The 27,531-nt window shown below is 43.6% G+C and overlaps 1 protein-coding gene across 8 annotated transcripts in view; it reads right to left on the reverse strand.

The window, feature by feature from the left end:
* LOC310678249 (uncharacterized protein) overlaps nt 1–27,531 on the reverse strand; it is a 220,409-nt gene that overhangs the window by 65,908 nt on the left and 126,970 nt on the right. For all 8 annotated transcript variants that reach the window (XR_014511714.1, XM_083441844.1, XM_083441846.1 and 5 more), the window contains 6 exons: nt 19,583–19,705; nt 13,331–13,456; nt 10,039–10,161; nt 8,496–8,618; nt 6,677–6,814; nt 1,636–1,758 (listed from right to left, as the gene is read on the reverse strand). Coding sequence is in view for 7 of the 8 variants with exons in the window: in XM_083441844.1 (XP_083297970.1) it covers nt 1,636–1,758; nt 6,677–6,814; nt 8,496–8,618; nt 10,039–10,161; nt 13,331–13,456; nt 19,583–19,705 (756 nt within the window). In the remaining variant the exon portion in view is untranslated. The remainder of the gene's footprint in view (nt 1–1,635; nt 1,759–6,676; nt 6,815–8,495; nt 8,619–10,038; nt 10,162–13,330; nt 13,457–19,582; nt 19,706–27,531) is intronic.

Raw genomic sequence — 27,531 nt, forward strand, 5'->3', positions numbered from 1 at the left:
CTGGGCACCACAGTTCAAGAAGGACACTGACAAACTGGAACGTGTCCAGAGGAGGGCAACCAAAATGGTCAAAGTCCTGGAAACGATGCCTTATGAGGAATGGCTAAGGGAGCTGGGCATGTTTAGCCTGGAGAAGAGGAGGTTAAGGGGTGATATGATAGCCATGTTCAAATATATAAAAGGATGTCACATAGAGGAGGGAGAAAGGTTGTTTTCTGCTGCTCCAGAGAAGCGGACACGGAGCAATGGATCCAAACTACAAGAAAGAAGATTCCACCTAAACATTAGGAAGAACTTCCTGACAGTAAGAGCTGTTCGACAGAGGAATTTGCTGCCAAGGAGTGTGGTGGAGTCTCCTTCTTTGGAGGTCTTTAAGCAGAGGCTTGACAACCATATGTCAGGAGTGCTCTGATGGTGTTTCCTGCTTGGCAGGGGGTTGGACTCGATGGCCCTTGTGGTCTCTTCCAACTCTATGATTCTATGATTCTATGATCGTGGGAAGCAGAACTTCCTCAGCAGAGGAAGGAAGCCACGCCTCTAGTGAAGAGGAGATGCAGGGCTTGGAGGAGGCGAGGTGGTGCCAGGACACCTTGCCTGAGCAAAGCGGGGATGAGAGAGGTCCCCCATTATCCTTGCGCAGTAGGCTTCCGTGCAGAGAGGGGAGGCGCAGACTGGGCGTCAAGAAACTACTCTGCTGGGGAAGGTTTAAGGACCGCCCACTCTCAGATTCTGCCAGTGAATGAGCAAGACACGGAATAGAGGCGCTCTGCATTCTAACGGTTTTTATCACCAATAAGAAACCTTTAAAACAGACTATTGAAGCATATTGTCTGATTGCTCTTGAGCAACCAACAAATACCTCTAACACCTGCATATCAGAGTAAAGGGAAGAGAAGCCTAGGAGCCATTCCTAGTCTCCTAACTGCAACTGGGGAATTAGGCAGGGTTATATCCGCCCAAGGTGGCACTGTGGGTTAAACCACAGAGCCTAGGACTCGGCAGTTCAAATCCCCATGACGGGGTGAGCTCCCGTTGCTCGGTCCCAGCTCCTGCCAACTTAGCAGTTCGAAAGCACGTCAAAGTGCAAGTAGATAAATAGGTACCACTCCGATGGGAAGGTAAACGGCGTTTCCGTGCGCTGCTCTGGTTCGCCAGAAGCGGCTCAGTCATGCTGGCCACATGACCTGGAAGCTGTACGCCGGCTCCCTCGGCCAATAAAGCAAGATGAGCACCGCAACCCCAGAGTCGGCCACGACTGGACCTAATGGTCAGGGGTCCCTTTACCTTTACCTTTTATATCCGCCCAAAAAGCACCTGTAGCCTGCTTGCTACTGGCACAGGGGGTAGGGAAGCTGCTACTGCACTACAACACCCATGATCCCTGGCCAGCAACTGTGCAGGCTGGGGTTGATTGGAATTGGAGTCCAACGACAATGAGCAGGCCACAGGTTCCCCACCATCACATGAGCGGTTTCCTGAGTTCTGCTCAGGAGAAGGCGCACATCAGCACTGCTTGCGAGACCTGAGGTGACAAACACAATGAACGGCAAAGCAGATCCCAGTGGAATGTTTGCTCGGCATTTCTGCAAAAGGCCCCCTGAGTGTCTTGCTGAGTGCCTGGCGAATTTAAATTACCATCACATTCACAGCCGTCCGGATGAAGCCGAAAGCCTGCCTTGCAGCTGCATTCGTAGCCTCCGATGTAGTTGATGCAGAATTGTGAGCAGCAGGCATCTCCAGTCACACATTCGTCCAGGTCTACAGGAAGGATGAGCAAATTCTTCACAATGCCGTAGAAGTAGTTCATTTATTTTTTAAAATTATTTTTATTAGCAATTTCAACATAGCAAATTATCAAACCATATAATCGCATACATTATTTTTTTCCCTTTCCCCCCTCCCTCACCAAAGACTTCCCTCAGCTCCTCTCTGATTTCTCAGCACATATTATTCTCTGCATGTTATAAAATTTTACATATCCTTACATTATCTATCTAACATGCTATCAACCAATAAATTTATGTATGTTTATTCAAAACCTGCCAAGGAGTCCAGTCTATTTTGTTGTATTTTTAGATAATTTGTAAAAAGCTCCCATTCTTCCTTAAAGCTACAGCTGTCCTTGTCCCACAATTTATATGTCAATTTAGCCAACTCTGCACAACTCATCAATTTTTCTTGCCATTGTTCTTTCGTTGGGATTTCCTCATTCTTCCATCCTTGTGCTATCAAGAAGTAGTTTAAACAAGAACGAAATCGTCCCAAGAGGACTGCTGACAGCTGGGCACGACAACTCCCATCATCCTTGACCACTGATCCTTGAGGTGATGGGAGTTGCAGTCCAACAACATCTGAATGGCCACTGGTCCCCCAGCCCTGGTTTAGTGAACACCTGCATGGTACGTTCTGACTTACAATTTCAGCAGTATTCATCCAACACTGCAGAGGCTAATTGGTCTTGTAGTAAGGTTAAAGCTTACTGGGAAATGATATATAATGAAATGAAATGGATGTTTAAAATAACCTTTGGGGGGTGAGGAAACCCAGACACTTTTCTTTTGGGGTTTTGGATTTGATATCCCGCCTTTCACTCCCTTTAAGGAGTCTCAAAGCGGCTAACATTCTCCTTTCCCTTCCTCCCCCACAACAAACACTCTGTGAGGTGAGTGGGGCTGAGAGACTTCAGAGAAGTGTGACTGGCCCAAGGTCACCCAGCAGCTGCATGTGGAGGAGCGGAGACGCGAACCCGGTTCCCCAGATTACGAGACTACCGCTCTTAACCACTACACCACACTGGCTCTTTGGGAATTATAGGGACAGAACTACCTAAACTGTACAGAAACTTATTCATGTATGCTACTACAACGGCAAGAATGTTACTTGCCCCAAAATGGAAAGAAGCAGAAGTCCCAGCAAAGAAAGAATGGATACAAAAACTTATGGAATATGCAGAAATGGCAAAATTTACCGGAAGAATAAGGAATCAAGATAGCAATTTTTTAATAAAAAAATGGAAATGGTTTATTGAATATTTACAGATAAATTGCAAACAGATAAAGACATTGGCAGGATCATTGTAATAACCTGCAATTTCAGAAGAATATATATTTAAAGAAAATGAATAAATGAGCAAATTAAGTTAATTTGGATATGCAAAAGATATTAAAAATAAATTTAAGGAACCGCAGAAAAAGGGGGAAGGAAGTCAAGTTATGAGTAGTAAAAATGGTTGTAAAATTCGTGAAATGTATAAACTTGAAATGTATAAAAATAAATAAAATAAAATAAAATAAACACTGCAGGGGCTAACAACACCAACCCTTGATTTTAAAATCCCCAATTCAAATTTTACCTCTGCCACAACCCTGGTTGTGCTACAGGAACTCCTTATCCACAAAATGGGATGAAATAAAAAGGTCTCGCTGTATTAGATTTCCCCTCCCTTCCTCAAAAGAAGCTCAGGGCATGCATATGGTGAAGGGACCTTCAAAGGTCCTCTAGTCGAGCCCAGTGGCATTATAGGAACCCTGCTGCTACAACATTTGTGGTAGCTGACCATCCAGCTTCTGCTTAAAAGCCTCTCACAATGGAGAGTCCACCGCCTTCCAAGCCCTGCTCATCCACCATCGGACAGCTGACACCATCCTCCTAATTATCAGATTCCTTCTCTACTGTCTTTTAGCACATTCCTCTTTCTAAATGGAGATTTGTACCTCAGTTTGTAACTGTATGAGATTTGAACTTATTTTATGTTATGTGTTGTTGTTTGAAACTAACCAACTAGATATGCATAGACATAGATATATATTTATATAGGTTTTCATATATGCAATCAATTTTATTATTATATATTGTTTTATATTATTTAATTGTTTTATAAATGTTTGTCGCAAATTGCTTCAGATGCCTCATAGAAAAATAAACATCATATCATATCATATCAATCATATAATAAAAACCCCTTTCTTGTAATTTGAATCCATTGGCTTGAGCCCTAATTTTGGGGCTTGATTCCAAACTCTCCTTCCCCATTGTATCTTCACAACAATTCCTCCACGGGAGATGAGGAAGACAGGGACCAAGCAAGAAAGACTATCTTGAGATCATTGATTACATGGGCTAAGCAAGAATTTGGACCCAGGTATTCTGGGTTCAAGTTTAGAATCCTATTCCCAATACTATATTGGCTCTACCAATCTCTCTTATTAAGACAGTTTTAAGACACACCAAAGTAGCACATGTGAAGCAGCTTTAATACCCTTAAACTGTCATGTAGAAGCCGAGTATTAGCATTATATTACTAGAAACAGGCACTGCTGAATAGAAATCCCCTTTGCTATGAATACGCATGAATTCTTTGGACAATTCATCTTGCCAAAAATCTTAGACAGAATGCAAATACAACTGTGAAATGCTTCCAGCAAAAGTCTTCTCAGATGAAAATATTAACTTTTTAAAGGCAATTATATAATTCCTGGAAACTTGATAACCACTATATAATTCCTGGAAACTTAACGACTATCACATGGTGCCTCTGCTAGAGCTGGAATTGCATGGGACCTAAAACTCCTGATGTAATTAAGGTGAAACAAGGTCATTGAATGAATGAATGAATGAATGAATGAATGAATAAATAAATAAAGTACAGATTGAGCCAAGCTGATTGGCTACCCAAACAATGACCAGTCAATGCTGAATTTGCAAAATTCCATGTATGAAGAAACAAGAAAAGAGAAAGGTCAGTGTGACAATTAACCTTGGAAAGGGTGCTAACATTCTTGGGGGATCTAGTCGAAACAAGGAAATAGGGAAAACATGCAATCAATTCACAGAGGCCAGCATGAAATCGATTAATGCAGGTTTCTGGACCAATACCATTGTTTTTTCCTTCAAACGTCACAAAGAAGCTGGCAGGCAATGTTTCAGATCATATCTATGCTTCTGGCTCCCTTAATACTCACTTGTGCATTGAAACCTGTCATCAGTTAGTGGGAAATGCTTCTTGTCCCCTTTGCATAATGATGTTTTTTTAAACAGCTTATGCTGGTTGAGATTGTAATCTCCTTTGGGCAGAGACCTGTCCTCCTATACAGGCAATCATCGTTTTGCATGGGGGTTCAGTTCCGGTGGTGTCCACGTGTCAGCAGAGCATGCGTAATCCTGGTCCATCCCGCCTCATTCCTCCCCTTCTCATGATGTCTTTATGACATTTTGGGGCTACTTCCGGGTTTGGCGCTGTGTGTGCGTCTGCGATCGCATGTCATTCAAATGTGTCTAAACCAGGAGTGGCCTATACTCTGCAAAGTGGCAAGTGTGCATTCATGGCACTGTATAGCCTAGAATTGGCTAACCTGTGGCACTCTAAATTGGACCCAAAATCTCATCGGCTCCAGACAGCATGTCCAATAGTCCAGAAGGATAGAAGCTGAAAGTTCCACATTCCTGATATAAACTAACAAGCAATTATATCTACATTTGCTACAATCTTTTCTCTCCCAGAATGGCCACAGGAGTCAGAAAACAATCCTAACAAATGTTGAGTATTTATATGCCAAAATACGTGATCTGCTTTTACGTGATCTGCAACTATAAAGTCAATCAATATTTAATATTGATATTTAATATTAAATATTAATCAAGATTTAAAAGACACTCTAACATTAACACATCCCTAATTGAAATATACAACAAAACTATCAATTAAAATGTGTGGCAATTCAAAGAGTTTTTTTAAAAAACAACAACACCAAACAAGTTAAAACAATGAAATCACAAGTCCAGTTCAGGGGAATGCTTCCCTAAACAGATGTTTCTGCTTAGTGTTGGAACCGATAGAATGCCAATACTGATGGGGATTTCTCATGTTTCATCGGGAGGGCTTTTCACAACACTGGTGCTACCAGTGGAAAAACTTGCCTCCATTGTTACCACATAAAACACCTTAACTACTCTATATTCCAAATATTATATAAACACAGTCTGTTGCAGCTGCTTCATTTCTTATAGTGTAAAATAAAGTGCTTATAGTGTAAAAGAAAGCTTTCAAAAGTAAGCCTGCTGCTTTGTTAACTGTAGGTGTGGAATATTCTGCACTTTCTCCTCTCTTGAAGCCCTCCTCCTTTGGCGATCATCTGTGTGACTCTGTGTGTATCTGCACTCATTATTGCTATCAATTCTTCCCATTCCTTGTTAAATAAATACTGTTCTTTTGACAGTTTTTGTGCCAAATGAAATAATAAAAATAAAAATAAAAACTTCTATGGTTTGGAGTGCATGGCATTGCCCTCCTTAACAACGTAATCCTGTTCTGTAAACCCAGGTCCTAAAACGCCCCCACCCAATAATAGGTTTTGTGGGGGGAAGAGTTGTTAAAGTGGTATAGTGGAACCTTGGTTTTGGAGTGTCTCGGAAGCCGAACAATTCGGAACCTGAACGCCAAAACCCCGAAAGTAATTGCTTCCATTTCTGAACGCGCCTTGGAAGTTGAACAGCTTCCAAAGTACTTTTCTCCATTTTTTCAATGGGTTTTGTTCCACAGTTTTCGGACTTTTTGGAAGTCAAACAGTCTTCCGGAATGGATTACGTTCAAAAACCGAGGTTCCACTGTATGCAGGTTTGTAGTCTAACAAGGGGACAGACTCCTTTGAATTGCTGTCTGCATTTCCTTATACATCACCTGTGCAGGTCTTCCCATCTAAATCCAAGCGGTAACCTTGGTTACAAGAGCAGAGTGGCCCATTGGTGGAGTGCTCACAGTGATGAAGGCAACCTCCGTTATCATCTTCACAGCTGTTGACAATTTCCATTTCAATGCCTTTCCAGAAAAGAATCAAATCATTGCCAATCAATAAAGAAAAATGAGAATTGTAGTAAGTTTGCTGCATGTGGGCTCTAGAAGAATACAATGCCATTCCTGCCAGCCCCTTCAGGGATACTCCATTGCATTCCTCCCCCACTGGTTCTCCATTTGCCTCCCGCTACAATCTCAGCAATTCCATGCCCATTGAACTTGCTCAGTCTCCACTGCAATGTTTTGGGGTTTCTCCCTTAGCCCAAGAAAGATTTTCTGTACTTTAGCAAAACTTGCAGTTCCTCTAAGGCTGCTCCTACCTCCCTCTTGCTTGCAGCTGGTGCCGTTTTGCCTACATAAAGATCTGTATCACTCAGAGGGTTAGTATTAGCAAACTATATTAGCTTCTAGGATGTCCTGTATCTTTAAGTGGAAGACAAGAGTTTCAGCACTTTGTTGGGCCGCATACACACAATACATTTAAAGCACCTCCTCACAAAGAACCCTGGGTACTGTAGATTAAGGATGCTGGAAATTATAGCACTGTGAGGGGTAAACTACAGTTCTTTTAATGTATATGCAGACTTTTCCTATCCTTGGGCCACAAACCAAACCAAAGGAACAAAGAGGTTAAGAGGCAAATATGCAGGAATAATATGCACACATTGAACCAAAATATCTATCAATATACAATAAATGACACTGATGAACCTAATAACATACCAGTGCATATCAAAGGCTCAAACACGTTTTAAACTCACTACGTCTTCTTCAGTGGAAAATTATATAATTATTTAAAAACGAAGCTAGACATGCTGGCTATTATAAAACCCAAGGTCAAAGAGCCGGGTTACATTTGTAGTGTCTGGGGGGAAAAATACAAATTGCTCAGGGTAACTATACTTTCCTGCGGAAGAAGACATTCTGTAGTTTAAACACATTCGGGCCTTTGAAATCTTTTTATATAATGCATGCACCATATTGCTATTTTATGAGGCTCATCAATGTTATTCATTGAATAGTCATAATTTTTTATTTCAGAATATAAATTTAATTTGTTAGATTAAGCGTTATTTCTCCATATTTTCTGCACCTGTCTCTACCTTTCATCCATGTGATCTCATAATTTTTATGGTCAAGTATGGAGCTTTGGACTGAGTAGGCCAAGCCACTGTTTTTATATCACATTTCAGTCATGAATCAGTTAGGAAAAATGAGGGCTAACATATATGAAGTAATTAGGCTTTTGTTTAAAACTGCCGTATGGCATGCAAAAATCAGTAGAGATGGACGTGGGGGGGGGGGGAAATCAGCCTTAAAACATGGAGTCTGAAGTGAACACGTACTTTGGGTGACTACAGGAATGTTTGAACTCATTATAATTCACTATATATTGAAGACTTGTCAACAGCACTGTTTGCCTCTTGAAATGCAAGCGACAGAGTTCAGAATTCTGAATTTGCACTCATGATTGCAGAAACTATGGCTCAGCATGAAGGCCTCTGCAAAATCCAGCATTCAAGCACTGAGGTACATCTACTGGGAATTCTAATCACATTGGTTCTTAAAGAATGAGAATACCACAAGAATCAGAAACGGGAGCACGCCTCCCCAGATAAAAACCGCCACCAAATTAAAATCTCATTTTTATCCTTTTGGAAAGATACACTTGCCTTTACAGCACTGCCGCAAAACTCCCACTTACGGTAGCATTGCCTTCCGTCAGCTCCTAGCTCAAATCCAGGATTACAAACGCAGGCAAAGGAGCCCAAAGTGTTCACACAGTGATGGGTGCACTTGGCCGTTCCTTCTGCACACTCATCAACATCTGTAGAACAAAAACGGTGTTGAGGTTGAACAGTGTTGAACAAAAGGTCAGCCTTAATGGAGATCAGCAACCTTCAGGAAACCCTTTCAAAATCAGGGAGCCTACAAAGGAATCCAGGAGTGATGTAGAAGATTCTAGGGCATGTTCCACAATGTGCAGGCAGTGCATGCTCAACCTATTTGCCCAGCCTCTCTGCACCTGTTTGTTGACAAATTTGAACTGAGGACATAGCTTATTTGAGCTGTGTATGCAGAGGAAGACCAGCAGAGGTGAGTAAGAGAGCCACTGTGGTGTAGTGGTTAAGAGCGGTAGACTTGTAATCTGGTGAACCGGGTTCGAGTCTCTGCTCCTCTACATGCAGCTGCTGGGTGACCTTGGGCTAGTCACACTTCTCTGAAGTCTCTCAGCCTCACTCACCTCACAGAGTGTTTCTTGTGGGGGAGGAAGGGAAAGGAGATTGTTAGCCGCTTTGAGACTCCTTAGGGCAGTGATAAAGCGGGATATCAAATCCAATCACTTCCTCTTCCTAAGAGGCACTTGTTAGTCATTACTGGAACTTCTGAAAATATTCGAAAGCACTCCATAGTTCTACAGAACAAGAGGGATTTTTGTTTTTATTTTTTGCTGGGGTGGGTTGAGGTGGTGGTGGTGGTGGTAGAAGAGGGAACTGAAACAAACACATATGCTCACTCACTAAGACATGGTTATAGAATAGCCAGTGCACTACCCTGCAGATGCAGATTGGTGTAGTGATGAGATTGCTGGACCAGGTCAGAGAGACAAGGGTTCAAATTCCAAATCAGCCAAGAAGATCTTAGGCCAGCCACTGCCTCTCAGCCTAACCTACCTCTCAGGGTTGTTGTGCGGATTAATTGAGGGTGGGAGACTCATGTAAAGCACCTTGAGATTTTTGGAGAAAAAGGTGGAATACAACTGCAGTAAACAAATTGTTATATTTATATTTATTTATTTGCCATTTATTTGCCAAAATGGTTTCCAAGTGGTATATGCACAGGCATCGTGTTGTTGGGCATTGATTTCCAATAGGACTTTCCTTAGATTACTAGCTTCTCCTCTCCTCTAATGGTGGGAAGAGGTGAGTAGCTGAACCAACAGTGGCAGAGAAGAGCACAGGAGGGGGTGCCTCAGTCTGAAGCTCCCTTCCAAAGTCTCCTAATGGGAGACAACTGAACACATCTGCCAGCAGGAGTAGGCAATGGGGGCCAGAGGGGCGCTCTCCACCCCTGTGCTTCCAAATCAAGAAGTCTGACCCCAAGATTGTAACTCCTCTTCACAGCAGAATGGCTCTAACTATGTTCTTGCTTACATGTGTTTAGCATACCTGGTTAGAAAAGAGGTCAATAACTAGACTCTTCAATTTTAGTTACCATCTCCGCAACCCACACTTTGCTTTTTTTACCTGCACAGGACTTCCCATCTGCAGAAAGGCGATATCCAGAATAGCATTCACACTCTGCAAGTCCGCTCTCATTTCGGCAGATCTGCAAGCAGCCTCCGTTTCCACTCGCGCAGGGGTCGATCTCTGAAACCAAACACCAAGAAATCCAAGCAATGTGGATCAAAAGTGCTAGCTAGGAATGTTAAGTGTCTGAATTACAAACCAGCAAGGTAAGACGCTTTGAGAACACACACACACACGCAAACATATCAACCAATACACAGAACACAGGTCAAGATCTATCTGGCGCAGGCTGCAAGTCTTTTCACATTGCAGTGATATTTATCTCCCAATTTCATTCCGACTGTTCATCACGAGCCATTTGACAAGTTCATCTAGCAGAGATGCTTGAGCTTATTTTCAATAGTTACAAAACTGGCCAACATGCACAACCTGTTTTGCAACAGCTGAAAAGAAAGAAATAAGGGGGGGGGGGAGGTTGAGAGAGAGGAAACAGGGGGGGGGGGTGAGAGGGATCTGCTTTAATGATATTCTCTGTTTCATACAGTGCTGACTTGCTTTTCCCAATATTCAGCAGAGATCTGACACAGATACTTCTGCGCGCATCTCTGCCTGCCAACGGTTCTCTGTGCCAGCAGTTCAAATTGATGGCACTCTCCTCTATAGCTTCCTTTGCAGTCCGACAAATATAATTGCTCAAACATGCCTGGCAAACCGTGACCAGCCCTTAACAACCAGAGATCTTGCTGCGAGGGATTACAGCAGCGGCTCTACCGGAGAGTCAATGCAATTGTTTGGAAATGCACTTCCAAAAGGAGCACAAGCTCCTGCTCCAAATATTGTTGTTGTTTAATCATTTAGTCGTGTCCGACTCTTCGTGACCCCATGGACCAGAGCACGCCAGGCACTTCTGTCCTCCACTGCCTCCTGCAGTTTGGTCAAACTCATGCTGGTAGCTTCGCGAACACCGTCCAACCATCTCGTCCTCTGTCGTCCCCTTCTCCTTGTGCCCTCCATCTTTCATAACACCAGGCTCCAAATATATTGCACATCAAATCAGACCAGGAGATGCTTGAAAACACCCAAAACAGAACAACAACAACAAAAATCCACGGTAAATTAGGCCTAAAGATTCCAGTGGTGGTTCAATATTTTGGGAAATGTGCCCCAAGTCAATTCCCAAATACCAGGTTGGGGTAACCAATGTGGTGGCTACTTTCAGATATTGTTGGTCTATGACGACCTTTGGCCATGTTGACTGAGGCTGATGGGAGTTGGAGTCCAGCAACATTTGGAGGGTCACATGCTGGCTACCCTTGATCTAGATGATGCGACTTTAGTAAATATGCAGCTCCATGTATCTTTAGGTGAGCTGTTTTGTCTCTAGTCTACTAAGCTCAGGAGCAAACCAGCAGCACACGTAGGCAATATAACGTTTGGGACCTTAAGAAAACTGCACAAAGGAGTAGGCAGCTGTTAGAAGGTCTGAATAGTATATGGCAGTTTCATATGTACATCCAGAACCCTTCTTATCACTTCTAACATCCTTTGCCCACTTTGATAATGGTGCCTTTGGCTTCTCTGATTTTATCCTTTCGTGATCATTGTATTCCTTTGTAAGCACTGTAGTGAGGCAGTCTTTTCCCTGTCTTTTGTACATCTCTCGCAGGCAAAGCTCCTGCTACAAGCAGAACTGAGACACAGAAGAAACACAGGACCAAAAAGCCTTGATTTTTTTTCTCTCTTAAAAAACCATGTATATTTTATGGTAAGTATGGGCATATTGCAGATGGCACCATATATGCAGTGAGTTTGCAATGGGAAATTTAGCTGAGCTCGGCTGCAAAACTTGGCAAACAAAGTCTCCAGTAGATCAATGGAAACGCAAGCATAAAGCTCAGGCCATCAGCAGCTTCGACAGATAATGGGAGCTAATAAAACTTGGCAGGAGGAAGGACAACCCAAGGTCATATTTCCTTCCTAATTCTTTTTAAGAAAGGGAGAACAAGGGAATCCAATAGCCTGCTTTGATCTCTATTCCTCTCCCCACTGTCCCTCCTCATACACTTCCCTCTTATTATTTCCTCTCCCCACTATGTTACTTGATGAGTTGACTACCCTGTTGTCTCCTCTAACCACTCCATGGTCCTCCATGATATTCAGTTCATAGTCAAGTCATGCTGTTTCTCCCTTTACAGAATCGCAGGAAATATGGCCGAGAGCAGGTCAGGTGAGAAGGCACTGAAGAGACACAGATGCACTTGCCTCCAGCTGGGGGGATTGGGGTCCCTTTGAGAAGCCTTGGATTGGAGTTTAGGAGTGGTAATCTAGTCTGGGGGAGTTATAAATCAACCTCCAGCTTCTGTCAGCGCTCACCCAGTGCTCTCTTGCTCTCTGAACAACTCCCATAATGCCCCATAAGCTTTTGTTTGAGGTCAGGACAGGACAAATGCTTACATTCTATATTGAGATCCTCATACTTCCACAGGGTAGGCAGATTACAGAAAGTTGCAAATTCTATTAAAGAAGTCCAATCTTAGATATAATCCTCATCCCTACCATTCCCCTATTGTAATAGTACAAGGTCAGTGTGGAGGTGAAATGTAACAGGCTTGAACCAGAGAGCCTGGCAGCAGGGCCCAGCCACATGACTCTCTATTTCTGACACCTAAACTGCATTGATACTTTTGAATTCTGGTGCTGGAGGAGACTCTTGAGAGTCCCATGGACTGCAAGAAGATCAAACCTATCCATTCTTAAGGAAATAAGCCCTGAGTTGTCACTGGAAGGACAGATTGTGAAGCTGAGGCTCCAATACTTTGGCCACCTCATGAGAAGTGAAGATTCCCTGGAAAAGACCCTGATGTTGGGAAAGATGGAGGGCACAAGGAGAAGGGGGCGACAGAGGATGAGATGGTTGGATAGTGTTCTCAAAGCTACCAGCATGAGTTTGACCAAACTGCAGGAGGCAGTGGAAGACGGAAGTGCCTGGCGTGCTCTGGTCCATGGGGTCACAAAGAGCCAGACACGACTAAATGACTAAACAACAACAACAACAACAACAACAAAACTGCATTAATCAATGCAAGTAAACATGTATTCCACTAGGGCAGAAGCGGGGAACCTGGGATCCTCCAGATTTTTTGGACTACAACTTGCATCAACCCAACCAGAATAGCCAATGGTCAGGGAGTCCCACAATATCTGGAGGGCCAAAGGTTAGCCCAAACTACAGCCTTTGGGCTCGTATTGTGTTTCCAACAGGTTACCTGCACCCTGAGCTCACACTTACTTTCACAGTGCTTCCCATCTCTCTTAAGCTGGTAGCGTGTGTGGCACTGGCACCGGTAGTGGTCTTCACTCATCTGCACACACTCATGTTCACAGCCTCCATTATTGATGGCACAAGAGCTCACACCTAATACAGTGAGAACACAAAAAAGCCAGAATGTCGTGACGCAGTTCTCCACCCAAATATCTGAAGTGAGGGCAAAAAGTGGAGCAACCTTTCACACAGCAATACATCCTAAAGAGCAGGTTGTCTTCCCAACATGTGTATTTTGACCCATCACCTGCAATACTAGACCTTATGGCTTTAAGCAGGACCCTGGATGAGCTCACATCCTCCAGCCACTAGTACTGTGCTAAACACCATATGATCCCTTTGGTAAAGGCATCTCCAAAAAGCTTAGTGATAAGCTGAAGACTTGCTTTTTGCCTTGGATGCATTACCTCCTTTATGCCAAAGCTTTATCCATCAACAAACTTCACACATCTGCTCCAAAAATGATCCTTGAAAGCAGAGCAGGGAAGGAAAAGCCTTGCTAACACTCTGATACAGAGGAAGCTGTGTTGCAGTCAGTCAGACCACTGGTCCATATAGCTCAGTAGCTTTTCAAGGACAGAGGACATTCCCTGCCCAGCATCTGGAGATGCTGAGGACTGATCCTGGGACCTTCTAAAGGATGGTCTTTTAACTATGTTAGCAAAAATACTTCCACTGCTGCAGCTAGAGTGAAAATATTAGGATATATGTCACAGAACTTGGGAAAGAAGAAAGGAAAACAAGAAACATTGGTCCATCCAGTGCAGTATTGTGCACACTGAAGCTCTCTGGGGCTTCAGATTGAGGACACCCCATTACCTTGAAATGCCAAAGCTTGAACCTGGGACCTTCTGGGTGCATGGCAGATGCTCTACCAGTGAGCAACGGTATGCAAATATATATATAGTGGTACCTTGGGTTAAGTACTTAATTCGTTCCGGAGGTCCATTCTTAACCTGAAACTGTTCTTAACCTGAAGCACCACTTTAGCTAAAGGGGCCTCCTGCTGCTGCCGTGCCACCGGAGCACAATTTCTGTTCTCATCCTGAAGCAAAGTTCTTAACCCAGAGTACTATTTTTGGGTTAGCGGAGTCTGTAACCTGAAGCGTATGTAACCTGAAGTGTATGTAACCCGAGGTACCACTGTATAGTCATCTAGCCAACAACCCAAAAGTGTTTCTTGAGAAACAGGTGGAACTGAACATGCTTGAGGGCTTGTTGGGAGTGGTTCCAAGATGGATGCCGGAAGAAAGGCTGCATAACAGAAACCATGAAATAAAACCAGTGGTTGTTCATACTGGTTCACTGCCCTTCCCCAGCATGTGTGTATGTGTGTAGACACATAGCCCTGAGGTGATGGATGGCTGCTGGATTCCTCTATGGAGGGATGAATGACCTATTCAAGGTGTTGCCTGCATATGTTCCCCTGAACCTGGTGCAGCATGGTAAGAGCTGGTTGTCAAGGGGGAGAAGGCGAATTGTAGCTTCAGGTTTTGCATTGTTCCGTGACATTCTTTTAAATGGGGCATTAAGTCTATTGCAATAAATTTAGGCACTGAGAGACCAATGTCCCCATTAGCTTATTGATTTAAGTCTCTTCATTAACCTTGGGCCTGAATTAAAAATAAAGCAACAGAAGTAGTTCTGTTAAGGTGAACGTTGGCCCTATTGGGACAACATCAGATTTCCTATTCAAAATTATAGCTACACATTTCTCACGTATTCATATTCTTGCTTTGCTTTCTGAGGCATGACTTCCTGCTTTCATCCCCTAGTCTCCAAGATCTATAAAGACAGCTTCACGATTCTGCTAGAATGTTTAATGTTATTTGCATATAACCCAACAAGGAAGCGGAAAAGGACAAGCTTTTCTTAAAGGATTCTCTCCCACCTTGGCTAGAACGGCAGGCTTAATGTTATCTTGTAACTAAGCCAATGCACTGGCAACTCTAAGAAATTGCAAACAAGTCATGTGTTCGATCCCCAAGCTCATCTAGCCCTCAGCTCAAAAACAAAGAAATACAAAAGAATGGATTCAACAGATGTAATGTCATTCATACCTAACCGAGCTGTTTTTCACATTTCAACCAGGAATCAATGGGAAATGGAATAACAATCTCTCTTGTGCTGATATGCAGATTTACAGAGAATTTTAATCCTTTCTACAGAACTTGGCTACAGCTTTTGACGCTTTATGCCCTATTGCTCTGGTATCTCAATTAAAACAACTCTCTGCTGTCATTTCACCACCAACTGTAAGAAAACTACAAATCTATGTGAATATAGGGTGAAAAGAAGACCATTAAAAAAAATATCAGGCCCTGCTAATTCTCTTTTTAACAACATGTTACGTGCTGGCTTCTTTTTTCTTTTTGTTATTTAAAATATCTTTGTCACCACTGTTCAAAATATTCTAAACCGTTAACAGAGAAAAAAGGAATATGTTTTTTTTTAATTAAAATATATTTCTGCGCCACTTACTGTTAAGAAAATGTCAAACCAGTTCACAACATTAAAACCATTTCCAACGTGAACAAATCCGAATATCAAAGAAATATAGAACAGTGTTAAAGATAACCAAATGCCTGAGGAATACATTAAAATGCTTAATTTACCCAGAGCAGGAGAAAACAAGCTTGTTCCATCTTCCATGCGACATCCCTTGAGATATTAGAAGATGGCTATCATCTTCAAAGAGAGAGAGTTGGGTGTCATCTGCATACTGAGGACACTACACTCTAAATCTCCAAAAACTATTGCTTCCAAAGACTTTACCTAGATGTTGAAAAGGGGGGGGGGCAGAACAGAACCTTGTGGAACCCCAGGCCCAGTGGCGAAGGAGTCAAACAGACACTTCCCACCTTTTGAAATCTCTTCTTCAAGAAGAATGGAGCCCAGGTCCCATCCTGGCCAGACAGTCCAGAATATTGCCATTGTTGAAGGTATTGAAAACTGCTGACGAGACTGACAGTGACATATTTTTCTTGCCTCGGTTCAAAGATTTTCTGTCAGGATAGGCCAGGCTGTTTCTGTCCCAGAATTAGGCCTGAACCGCAGTTGAAATGGTTCCAGATAACCTTGCCTCATTTAGAGTTTTCCACTTGCATCTCTGAGAATAGACATCTGAGGTCAATTGGTCTTCATAAAACTTTAAAATTGGCCCATGCGAAAGTACCAATCATACTGAGGATGGGAAAACTTTTTTATTTCGTACTCAATACTTCAAATTTCAGGGACGCGGGTGGTGCTGTGGGTTAAACCACAGAGCCTAGGACTTGCCAATAAGAAGGTCGGTGGTTCGAATCCCCGTGACGGGGTGATCTCCCGTTGCTCGGTCCCTGCTCCTGCCAACCTAGCAGTTCAAAAGCACGTCAAAGTGCAAGTAGATAAATAGGGACCGCTCTGAAGGGAAGGTAAATGGCGTTTCCGTGCGCTGCTCTGGTTCGCCAGAAGTGGCTTAGTCATGCTGGCCACATGACTCGGAAGCTGTCTGTGGACAAACGCCGGCTCCCTCGGCCAATAAAGTGAGATGAGCGTGCAACCCCAAAATCGGTCACGACTGGACCTAATGATCAGGGGTCCCTTTACCTTTACTTCAAATTTCATTCATTCAGAGAAGGCGCACCAGCACATTCATTTAAAATATTTCCTTGATCAAATTTATTTTTATTATCAAATATATTCCATATCTGACTAACTGACATAATTGTTTCAAGAGTTGTTGAAACTTTCAGATATTCTGATCCTAATACTGTCCACCCAAGCAAAGGTATATGTAAACTCTAAGGTTGCCCAATTCAGGAGATTAAGACAATTATATATCTATTGGGATAATAATAATATACACATCTATATATTAATGTATGGTAATGTAACCATTCCCCCCCCCTTTTTTTCCTTTTCATTCTCACTCACTTTTTTCTTACTTTTTTCCTCACTCTATTTTTTTTTTAAACAAACTTCTTCTCCTTGATGAACAGAAAAAGTGAGCTCCAACATCTATTTTTAGTATAAAACTAACAAAAGTCCTGTTAGACTAACTGGTATCTTTAGGACGACACAGATATCTGGCTATCAACTCAATCCCTCACAAAGCATTTCTAAAGGCTCTGAATTCTGAATGTGGGTTGAACTATAAGTTATAAATGTCACAGGGCTGCTGCCAAAAACACCCTCCAAGTTCTCATCTGTGAAGAGTAGAGACACACTTCATAATGCGATGTCATCACTTTGCAAGTTGTTCTGCCCCCGGCTAGCAAACGATGTGGAACCGGAGCGGGGGAACTCACAGTATGATGACAGCACATCATGAGATGGGTGTCAAGGGTGAGAATGCAGCATGGGTGTCAGAGGTGAGAACTTGATGTGGGAGTGTCAGTGTCAGCAACATCCCCATGACGCACAAAGTGTGTCAATCCTTACTTAGAATGCAGAGTATTTAGAAATGCTTCTTGAACAAAAAGAAGAAGTGGTGAATGCCTGGCTATTTGACCGTACAGTGGTACCTTGGTTCTCAAACTTAATCCGTTCCAGAAGTCCATTCCAAAACCAAAGCGTTCCAAAACCAAGGCGTGCTTTCCCATAGAAAGTAATGCAAAATGGATTAATTCGTTCCAGGCTTTTAAAAACAACCCCCCCTAAAACAGCAATATAACATGAATTTTACTATCTAACAAGACCAGTGATCCATAAAATGAAAGCAATAAACAATGTACTACAGTCACACAGTCAATCAATCAGTAGCTGAACTGGGTTCCACACAGTCACAAAAACAACAACAAAAGTTGCAAAAACAAAAATGCAAAATAAATAGCAAAAATGGACAGACCTCAGCGTAACACTCAAAACAGAAGTGTGGTACTCAAAACGGATGTGTGGCATTCAAATTGAAGCGTAACACTCAAAACGGAGCACATTCAGCTTCTGAAAAAAGTTCGCAAACTGGAACACTTACTTCCAGGTTTGCAGTGTTTGGGTTCCAAGTTGTTTGAGTACAAAGGTGTTTGAGAACCAAGGCACCACTGGTGTGTGTGTGTGTGAGAGAGAGAGAGAGAGAGAGAGAGAACACTAGAGAAATGGTAGGGAACAGGCTCCAGCCAGCAAGTTAGATGCCTATCACTCCCCGTCCCATGAAAGCCAAGTCTGCAATAATCACAGAATCGTAGAGTTGGAAAGAACCCTGAGGGTTATCAATGTGAACCTTCTGCAATGCAGGAATCTCAGCTAAAACATCCATGGCAGATGACCACCCAACCTCCCAAGTTCACCACCTCCCAAGGAAGACTGCCCAACAGCTCTGTCACAAAGCTCTTTTTTGGGTGCAGTTCATCAGGTCCGGAAGTGCATTACAGTGCTTCCCATACTGCACATTAGAGTTATGTATACAGTTCCACATCATTCAAACTGGTTTACCAAGGAGGTCTACCAACCTTGTTTTCTTTGGGTTTTTAGAAGCACAGTTAAGACACTTTTGCTCTGCAAGGCCTTTGAGATAGTTGGTTGAATGTTTTCCCCACTCTCTACAGCTACTTTGATTATACACTGTGTTCTGAAACATTTTAATCTCAGTTCTGGCTGTTTCATTGTGATGTAATGGGTTGTTCTGGTTTTTAATATTTATGGTTTTAATATAATTCCATTGCCTTGGGAGCTGCCTTGTGAACCATCCTGAGGACTCTAATGGGTTGAAAGGTGAGCCATAAATTTTAAAATGAAACAAACATAATAGATGGCTTTAAAAACATCACTGTTCATTAATAGGGCACTACCATTTGCATCCTTTTAGAGCCATTTGATGCAGATTGTCAAACTGCTTAATTCACTCTCATTGCGAAGAACAAAGGAGTCCGCAATAAACTTTGCAATGAGAATAAAAACAAGTATAGAATGAAAATGGCACATTCCGTAAAAAAAAACAAAAAACCCAGCAGTCAACATCCCACAAATAGAGCTTCACATGAGGGCGACTTTAATCTGGCATCTTTCTCAACCCTAAAACCCACAAACACCGTGCTGTGAATAGTAGAGCCAGCTGCACCAAAGTAGCTTTAAGAGCAACCGAACAACACTGGCAACCTTTTTGACAGCTTGACAACTTGGTATTACATAATTTTGGCTGGGGAAAATACCCCAAAACAACACACAGCTCTGAATTAAGACCAAATTATGAAAGGCTCCTCTCCTCCATCACTTAAAAACTACAGCCTGGGTGTTACTCACTTATGCAGGTACGGCCGTCAGCATGAAGTTTGTGCCCTGCATGGCATTCACAGTGGTAGGAACCCAGAGTGTTCACACAGCTCTGCTGACAGCCTCCACTCCTTACTGCACATTCATCAATATCTAGAAAAGAAAAATAGGTGGTTGAGGTATTACAGGCTTCAACGGCACCAACAAGGTGATGTGCCAAATATGCAGCGATGGTTGCCTCGGGCTCATGTCATTCCTCTGGCGCAGCTAGGAGGACTACAAAGCTTTTGCTTCTATTTTTGATTAACTACAGGTTGTTATGTCATCCAAACATGACAAGCCGTGCTTAATCTTAACTGTGGCTTGTTTGAAGCAAGCTAGCTTCAAACAATGGATTATGAAGTTATCTTCCTCCAATAAGCCATAGTTCAGATGAACCAAAGTTTAAGATCCAGACATAATGTTAAATGCGAGCAAAAGCAGCTGATTTCATCCCCTGTTGCTGTGAGGAGAGGGGAGAGTATACAAGCCTGTAGCTTGCCACTGTTCCCATAATGGGGGGGGGGGGGACATTGTTTATTGTGAATGTAGTAAGTATATACAGTGATACCTCTGGATGCGAGCGGGATCCGTTCCGGAGCCCCGTTCGCATCCTGAAGCAAACGCAACCTGAGTGTGCGCGTGCCACGATTCGCTGCTTCTGCGCATAATATAATAATAATAATAAATTTTATTTATATCCCACCCTCCCCAGCCGAAGCCGGGCTCAGGGCGGCTAACAACAATCAAATAATCCAACATTCTAAAAATATTTCATTATAAAAATTAATTAAAATCAAATTAATGGCAACCGTTAAGCAAAATTCTGCGCCCTGACCAAAGGTCTGGTGGAACAACTCTGTCTTGCAGGCCCTGCGGAAAGATGTCAGGTCCTGCAGGGCCCTAGTCTCTTGTGACAGAGCGTTCCACCAGATTGGAGCCGCAGCCGAAAAAGCCCTGGCTCTAGTTGAGGCCAGCCTAACCTCTCTGTGGCCTGGGACCTTCAGGATGTTTTTATTTGTAGACCGCAGGTTCCTCTGTGGGTCATACCAGGAGAGGCGGTCCCGTAGGTACGAGGGTCCTAGGCCGTATAGGGCTTTAAAGGTTAAAACCAGCACCTTAAACCTGATCCTGTACTCCACCGGGAGCCAGTGCAGCTGGTATAGTACCGGATGAATGTGATCTCGCAGCGAAGACCCCATAAGGAGTCTCGCCGCGGCATTCTGCACCCGCTGGAGTTTCTGGGTCAGTCTCAAGGGCAACCCCACGTAGAGCGAGTTACAATAATCCAGTCTGGAGGTGACCGTTGCATGGATCACAGTGGCTAGGTCAGGGCTTAACTTGGTGGAGATGAAAAATGCCGCCTTTGTTATAGCTGTAATCTGCGCCTCCATAGAGAGGGAGGTATCGAAGATTACACCCAAACTCTTAACGGACGGTGCTGGCACTAATTGCACCCCCACAAGAGATGGGAGTTGCCCCCTCAATCCCATATCGTCCCATCCCAGCCAGAGGACCTCTGTCTTCAAAGGATTTAACTTCAACCGGCTCCCATGTAACCATCTAGCCACAGCTTCCAAACATCTGGTCAGTGTGTCTGGGGCTGAGTCAGGATGGCCATCCATCAACAGATAGAGTTGGGTGTCATTGACATACTGATGGCAACCCAGCCCAAAACTCCGGACAAGCTGGGCGAGGGGGCGCATAAAGATGTTAAAAAGCATAGGGGAGAGTATCGCACCCTGAGGCACTCCACACACCAAGGAGTGGCGCGATGACAATCCCCCCCCCCCAAGTGCCACCCTCTGTCCCCGACCAGAGAGAAATGAGCGCAGCCATTGAAGGACTGTGCCCTGGATCCCCACGTCGGCAAGGCAGTGGTCCAGGAGTTCGTGATCGACCATGTCGAAGGCTGCTGACAGGTCTAGAAGACTCAGCAGCCCCGACCCGTCTCGATCCAGCTGCCTGCGGAGATCATCTGTTAGGACGACCAGAGCTGTCTCGGTCCCATGACCAGCGCGGAAGCCGGACTGGAATGGATCCAGATATCATTTTGAGCGTCTGCGTATGCACGAGCGGCGAAACCCAGAAGTAACACACTCCGTTCTTTCCGGGTCACCGCGGAGCGCAACCCGAAAATGCTCAACCTGAAGCAACTTCAACCTGAGGTATAACTGTATACGTATTTAGATTACTTCTCTGAGGCTGAAGATCTGGTGGGTTATTAATGTGTACATTTGATTTTCCTTTCTCCTGCCCTCTACTTCCCCAATCCCTCAGTCTCCTGGCCTGCCTTCTCAGCATCTGTGCATCGAATCACAGAATTGCAGAATTGGAAAGCACCCCACTAGTCCAATCCTCTGCAATGAAGGCATCTCAACTAGATCATACAAGACATATGGCCATCCAACCTCTGCTGAGAAACCTCCAAGCAAGAAGAGTCTACCACCTCTCATGGGAGCCTGTTTCACTGTCGAATAGCTCTTCGTGATGTTTAGTCGGAATCTCCTTTCCTGTAATTTGGATCCATTGGTTTGCATCCTATCCTCCAGAATGGGAGAAAACCAGCTTGCTCCATCTTCCATGCGACTGCCCTTTCAGATATTTGAAGATGGCTACCATGCCTCCTCTCGGAACACGGGTGGCGCTGTGGGTAAAAGCCTCAGCGCCTAGGATTTGCCGATCGAAAGGTCGGCGGTTCGAATCCCCGTGGTGGGGTGCGCTCCCGTCGCTTGGTCCCAGCGCCTGCCAACCTAGCAGTTCAAAAGCACCCCCGGGTGCAAGTAGATAAATAGGGACCGCTTACTAGTGGGAAGGTAAACGGCGTTCCGTGTGCGGCTCTGGCTCGCCAGATGCAGCTTGTCACGCTGGCCACGTGACCCGGAAGTGTCTTCGGACAGCGCTGGCTCCTGGCCTTTAGAGTGAGATGAGCGCACAACCCTAGAGTCTGTCAAGACTGGCCCGTACAGGCAGGGGTACCTTTACCTTTACCTTTTTACCATGCCTCCTCTAGGTCTCCTCTTTGCCATGCTAAACAGACCCAAACTAGACATGCCCTTAAATACATAGCAGACACGAACAGGGGAGTCCCATTTTCACTGTGAAGACAGCATGCAAGAATAGTTATCTCTTCCCCAAGTTGGGGGTGATCCCTGCTATCCCTGTAGGAAGCGAAAGCCACATCGGCTCCTAGCTATGTGAGATTCAGAAAGGGAATCTCCATTCCAGAATCTCTAGGGAATGAAGAGACAAGCCTCACCTTCCTATCACAGTGGAATTGGACTCCTGTTCCCCCACAATTAGTTTAGAAACCAAAAGATGTGCCGCAGGCAAAGTGCAAGAGCTCCCCTTCTTTCCAGGCACAATTTTGGCCTGTCTTTGAATTAGCTATTTCCCCTGTATCTTGGCCCATGCCCTGCTGTGTCCTTTGGTAAACCCATTCTGTTCTCCTAGACCTCTAGGAACTTTCCATCTGTTTAGAGCACGTACTTTACTGCTCAACAGACACCATGACTTTTAATTCCACCGAGGCAAGACCTTCCTGCCTGCCTTTTTGTGATCTTCTATCCTCTGCAAATGCGAAAAGAGATTTGCTTTGCTGCTGACTTGAAGGAGCAGGAAAAGCCTAGGCCAGGAGTCAGTGAAATTCAACAGGCTTCCGAGACGCACACTCCCGAGGATGAAGAAAGGCCCTCTTTATGTTTCCCACCCTCATAAAGTTTTATCTGAAGCTCTCTCTCTTTATCGCTCAGCTAGGATTCAGAAATAGGTGCTGCTCAAGTCATAAGAGCCAATGTCTCCAAGCCAATTTCACAATATTGTAATGGTCTTTATTTGAACAAGGTGAGAGGCAGAAGGGGACTATTAGGTGAATTCAAAAAATGTAGAGTAATAGTATTAACTGGATGGGGGTGTGAGATTACTTCCCCTCCCTCCAAAAAAACCCTAATAAAAACAATTATTTCACCCGTCTGCCTTCCCATCACCCCCCAATTCCACCCAGGCTCTCTTCTTATCTGTACTTGGTATTAGCAGAAGGATTACAGGGCGGGGGGCAGGGGCTTTCAACCAGTGTTTTGCTATGTGAACCCCTGGTCACCACGAGAGGAGGACGAAGGATGTAATGATGCCTCTTCCACCACCATGAGAGGGAATGGATCACACACAGCTTTTGAAGTAAGGGCTGCTGAGCTAGGGACCAACGACAGGTTTCTGGCTGCTGTGTATGTTCCTATTCATCTCCCGCTTTGTAATCTGAGCAACCTGTCAGAAACTGTGGAAAGAAAGAACGAAAGAGCAGCCAGTGGCATTATCAAGGTTCTTCTGCATCTTGTGGAGTCTGGTGCCAAGGAAAGGTCAAGCAAGCTGTCCGTCAGGCAAGCTTGTTCTATTATGGACCTCCTCACTGAAGGACTCTTGATATGCTTCCAAGGAACCTCAGGTTTCCAGAGAACAGTTGGCTTCATGCAGATGTGATGCTGAAGTATGGCTTGGCTTTATGTGAACAGGCCTTGGGCTTATATAAGCCCCTCTCCTCCTCTGACATGGTTTTGGGAGACTGGAAAGTTTCACTTCCATTACATAGCAACACAAAAAGTTGCCTCACACTGCAACAAACCACTAGTTTATCTAGCTCGGTGTCATCTATACTAACTGACAGTGACTCTCCAGGTTTTCAGACGCAGTCTCAGTTTCATCCAGCACTCCCTGGAGATTGTTTCTGGGGATTCATATGTGCAAAGCATGTGCTCTAGCACAGTGCCATGACCCCCACCCCCCAAGTGATGTGTCGTTGGTACCACCGGTCAACAAAAGAGGATGAACATGAAGTGCACAGCATTGCAGAAATGGAGCACCAGCTGAGGAAGCCCCACTGCTCCTCCAGGCTCTGGGGAGGGTCTCCTTGGGAGCCAGAGGCTTAATGAGCAGTTCAACAAAGCCCTGCTGCCCCTCCAGGCTCATGTCAGCTGGGCTGGTCAACAAAGTCACACAAGCCAGAGGGACAGCACGGCCCACACAGCTGATGGGTTGAGAAGATATTAGGTGGGAGGCCACAGCAAAGCCCTGCTGTGCTTCCTGCTCACAAGGAGACCCTCCCCAGAACCCAAAGAGGAAGTTCTTTCTGAGCTCTGGGGAGGGTCTCCTCGCAATCCAGGAGGACTCTCCAGGGTCCTCCCCATTTTTGGGATCCACTTCTGGGTTCCCAGCACTGCACATGTGTGCAGTCGCATGCGAACAGAGCATGCAAAAATTGGGAATTGCCTGTATGTGTCTGTTGGCATAGTCACGAAGGAAGCCTATAGCAAACTACATCCCAACTTTTACTTGATCAGCTCTCAGATGCAGTGCTAGGAATCACTTGCCAAATTCTAATCATACCCTTCCCAGACATCCCAGATCATCATGTGATCCCTTAGCCTTTTGGGAAAGGTGATGGGTTGCTCTGACTGCCCCCCTCCACACACACCATTTTCCAGAAAGGACAGGGGTTACTGGAGAGGGTAGCATTATATCAACTTTTAAATGAAAACATCTGCTTATCCTATTTGCTTTCAAAACAATCTCTGCTTTTTATTTCTCTTTCATTATCTCTCGCTCTCTTTTAACGCTGATACGCACTTAAAACCAACCTTGTAAAAATGAAAGGGGGAAAAAATGCAGGGGGAACAGCTTGAAAGAAGACTTTGAAGAAAGGAGAGCCTTGGCTTTTTCTGGCCTCAACTAAAGGTTTCGACAAAGTTAATTGCTAATACCTTGCATGCAAAACTTGCCCATCTGAAGCCGATGCTGGAAACTGCTTCTGTTATTTTTAAAACCGGAAGATTGGCCTTTCTGCATCGCTTCCATGTCAGCGTCGTACTCAAACGTGCTGTTGCATGGCGCTATACATGAGAAGTTTCACTTTTTTGTGCAAGCTAGCCATCTGGAAGCATTTCTGCATTAGCAGATGTTGTTTTGAGATGTAAATAATAAACAGAACATATTCCCATACTCCTCATACATTACACAAAGGCGGGTGAAGTTCCTACATCTAAATTTTAGTATTATTCTATCATGCCAATTCCCCCACATCTTTCCACCATATACAAAATTAGGAAATTCCGAAGGGATTTTGTGTTCTGTTGTGCACAGAGAACGAGAACCTGGGTCCCTCCAGAAGTTGCTGGCCTGTAACTCCCAGCACCACTGGCCATGTTGGCTGTATCTGATGGAAGCTGGATTCAAACAACATCTGGAGTCCACAACTGCCGGTATAGCAGGTTTACATTCCCCAATGTTTCATCCATAAATTTACTATAATGGTTTGGCACCAGCTGCACTGAAATGAATGAAAACTGTCCTGGCAAAGCTTTTGGATGATCTGACAGCTCAAACTTCCTGCTCCTGAAGGACTAAAAAGCTTGGAATCTCCAAATCTGAATTATACACAACAAAAATGTAACCAAATGCCTTTAAAGTTTTGGGTTTTATTTCCCATCAAGTGTAGGAATCAATAATGCAATTAAAGGGAACAACAACAACATAGAAGAAGAAGAAGAAGAGTAATAGTAATAATAGTAGATATATATGAGCAAGAATATATATCAAAGTAGAAAATAGGGTGTTCATAAAATGACTTAAATAAGTGTCTATATATTGAATATTGTAATGTTACTTTTACTTTTTGCTATATGCATTCATGTTTTATATGTTTATATTTACTGTATTTTTCTATTTTGAAAAAAAAATTAAAAGCATAGGAAAAAAAGAAATTCTATAACTTTATGCCATAATTCCCCAAAATTGTATGTTATAGGGAGCAGCCCATTTTCCTGCTATTTTCTTATTGGTGATGTGTGGTGGGAGATTCCCATTGTGAAACTGTGTTAGATAACCCCCAATGAGCAACCAACTTTAGAAATTCTTAATGTGTGTCTTAATCCAGAGCAGCACCCTAATATATCAAATGAACACTGCCATCATTGTTAGTTAACTCATGAGTTGACAATCCTAATAAATGAAACCATAAGAATAATTTTAAAACGGGGTTAGAAAATGAAAATGAATGGTGGATTTGTGCATTTTTCTTTGCAGATGGCACCCAATAGTTTAAATTCACTTTATTAGAAATTTGATAGTGGCTTGCCTTAACAAACCAACAGAGACTGCCTTCTCTGGATCCTGCTTATGGTTATATGTTAGATTTGGAAACACTGCAGGTTCTGATTTAAACTAATCACTCAGTCTAAACAAGGATGAGAGAATAAACCTGGATGCAAGGAAAGTAGTCTAAAGTATTGACATTGAGCAACAGAACTGATAAGTAGCTAATATATTGCACAATCTCTATTTTTGAAATGCATAATATTGTTATGGGCATCCATTTGTTACAATAATGTGGTTCGTTCCAAATGTTGCTAAACTATGTTAGCAGACATGGATGAATTAGATTGAAATATGGTAACCACTTACAGCTTATGGAGTTCAAAGGCTTTATTCATGCAGGAACTATTTACAAGTCTAGAATGAGAGAAATAGCAGGCATCTTTTCTGGATAGAAGAGTAAACAAAAATGCCTTAGCTTTTTGAGGGGTGGATTTAACTTAAGCATAATAATAATAATAATAATAAATTTTATTTATATCCCGCCCTCCCCAGCCGAAGCCGGGCTCAGGGCGGCTAACAACAATTAAATAATCAAACAATCAAATAATCAAACATTCTAAAAACATTCCATTATAAAAATTAATTAAAATCAAATTAATGGCAGCCGTTGAGCAAAATTCTGTGCAGGTTGCCAGAGGAGGGGGTCAGGCTGGAACCTGACCAAAGGCCTGGTGGAACAACTCTGTCTTGCAGGCTCTGCGGAAAGATGTCAGGTCCCGCAGGGCCCTAGTCTCTTGTTACAGAGCGTTCCACCAGATTGGAGCCGCAGCCGAGAAAGCCCTGGCTCTAGTTGA

This window comes from Podarcis tiliguerta (assembly GCF_965153285.1).
Source record: "Podarcis tiliguerta genome assembly, chromosome: 5".
Classification (NCBI taxonomy): Eukaryota; Metazoa; Chordata; class Lepidosauria; order Squamata; family Lacertidae; genus Podarcis; species Podarcis tiliguerta.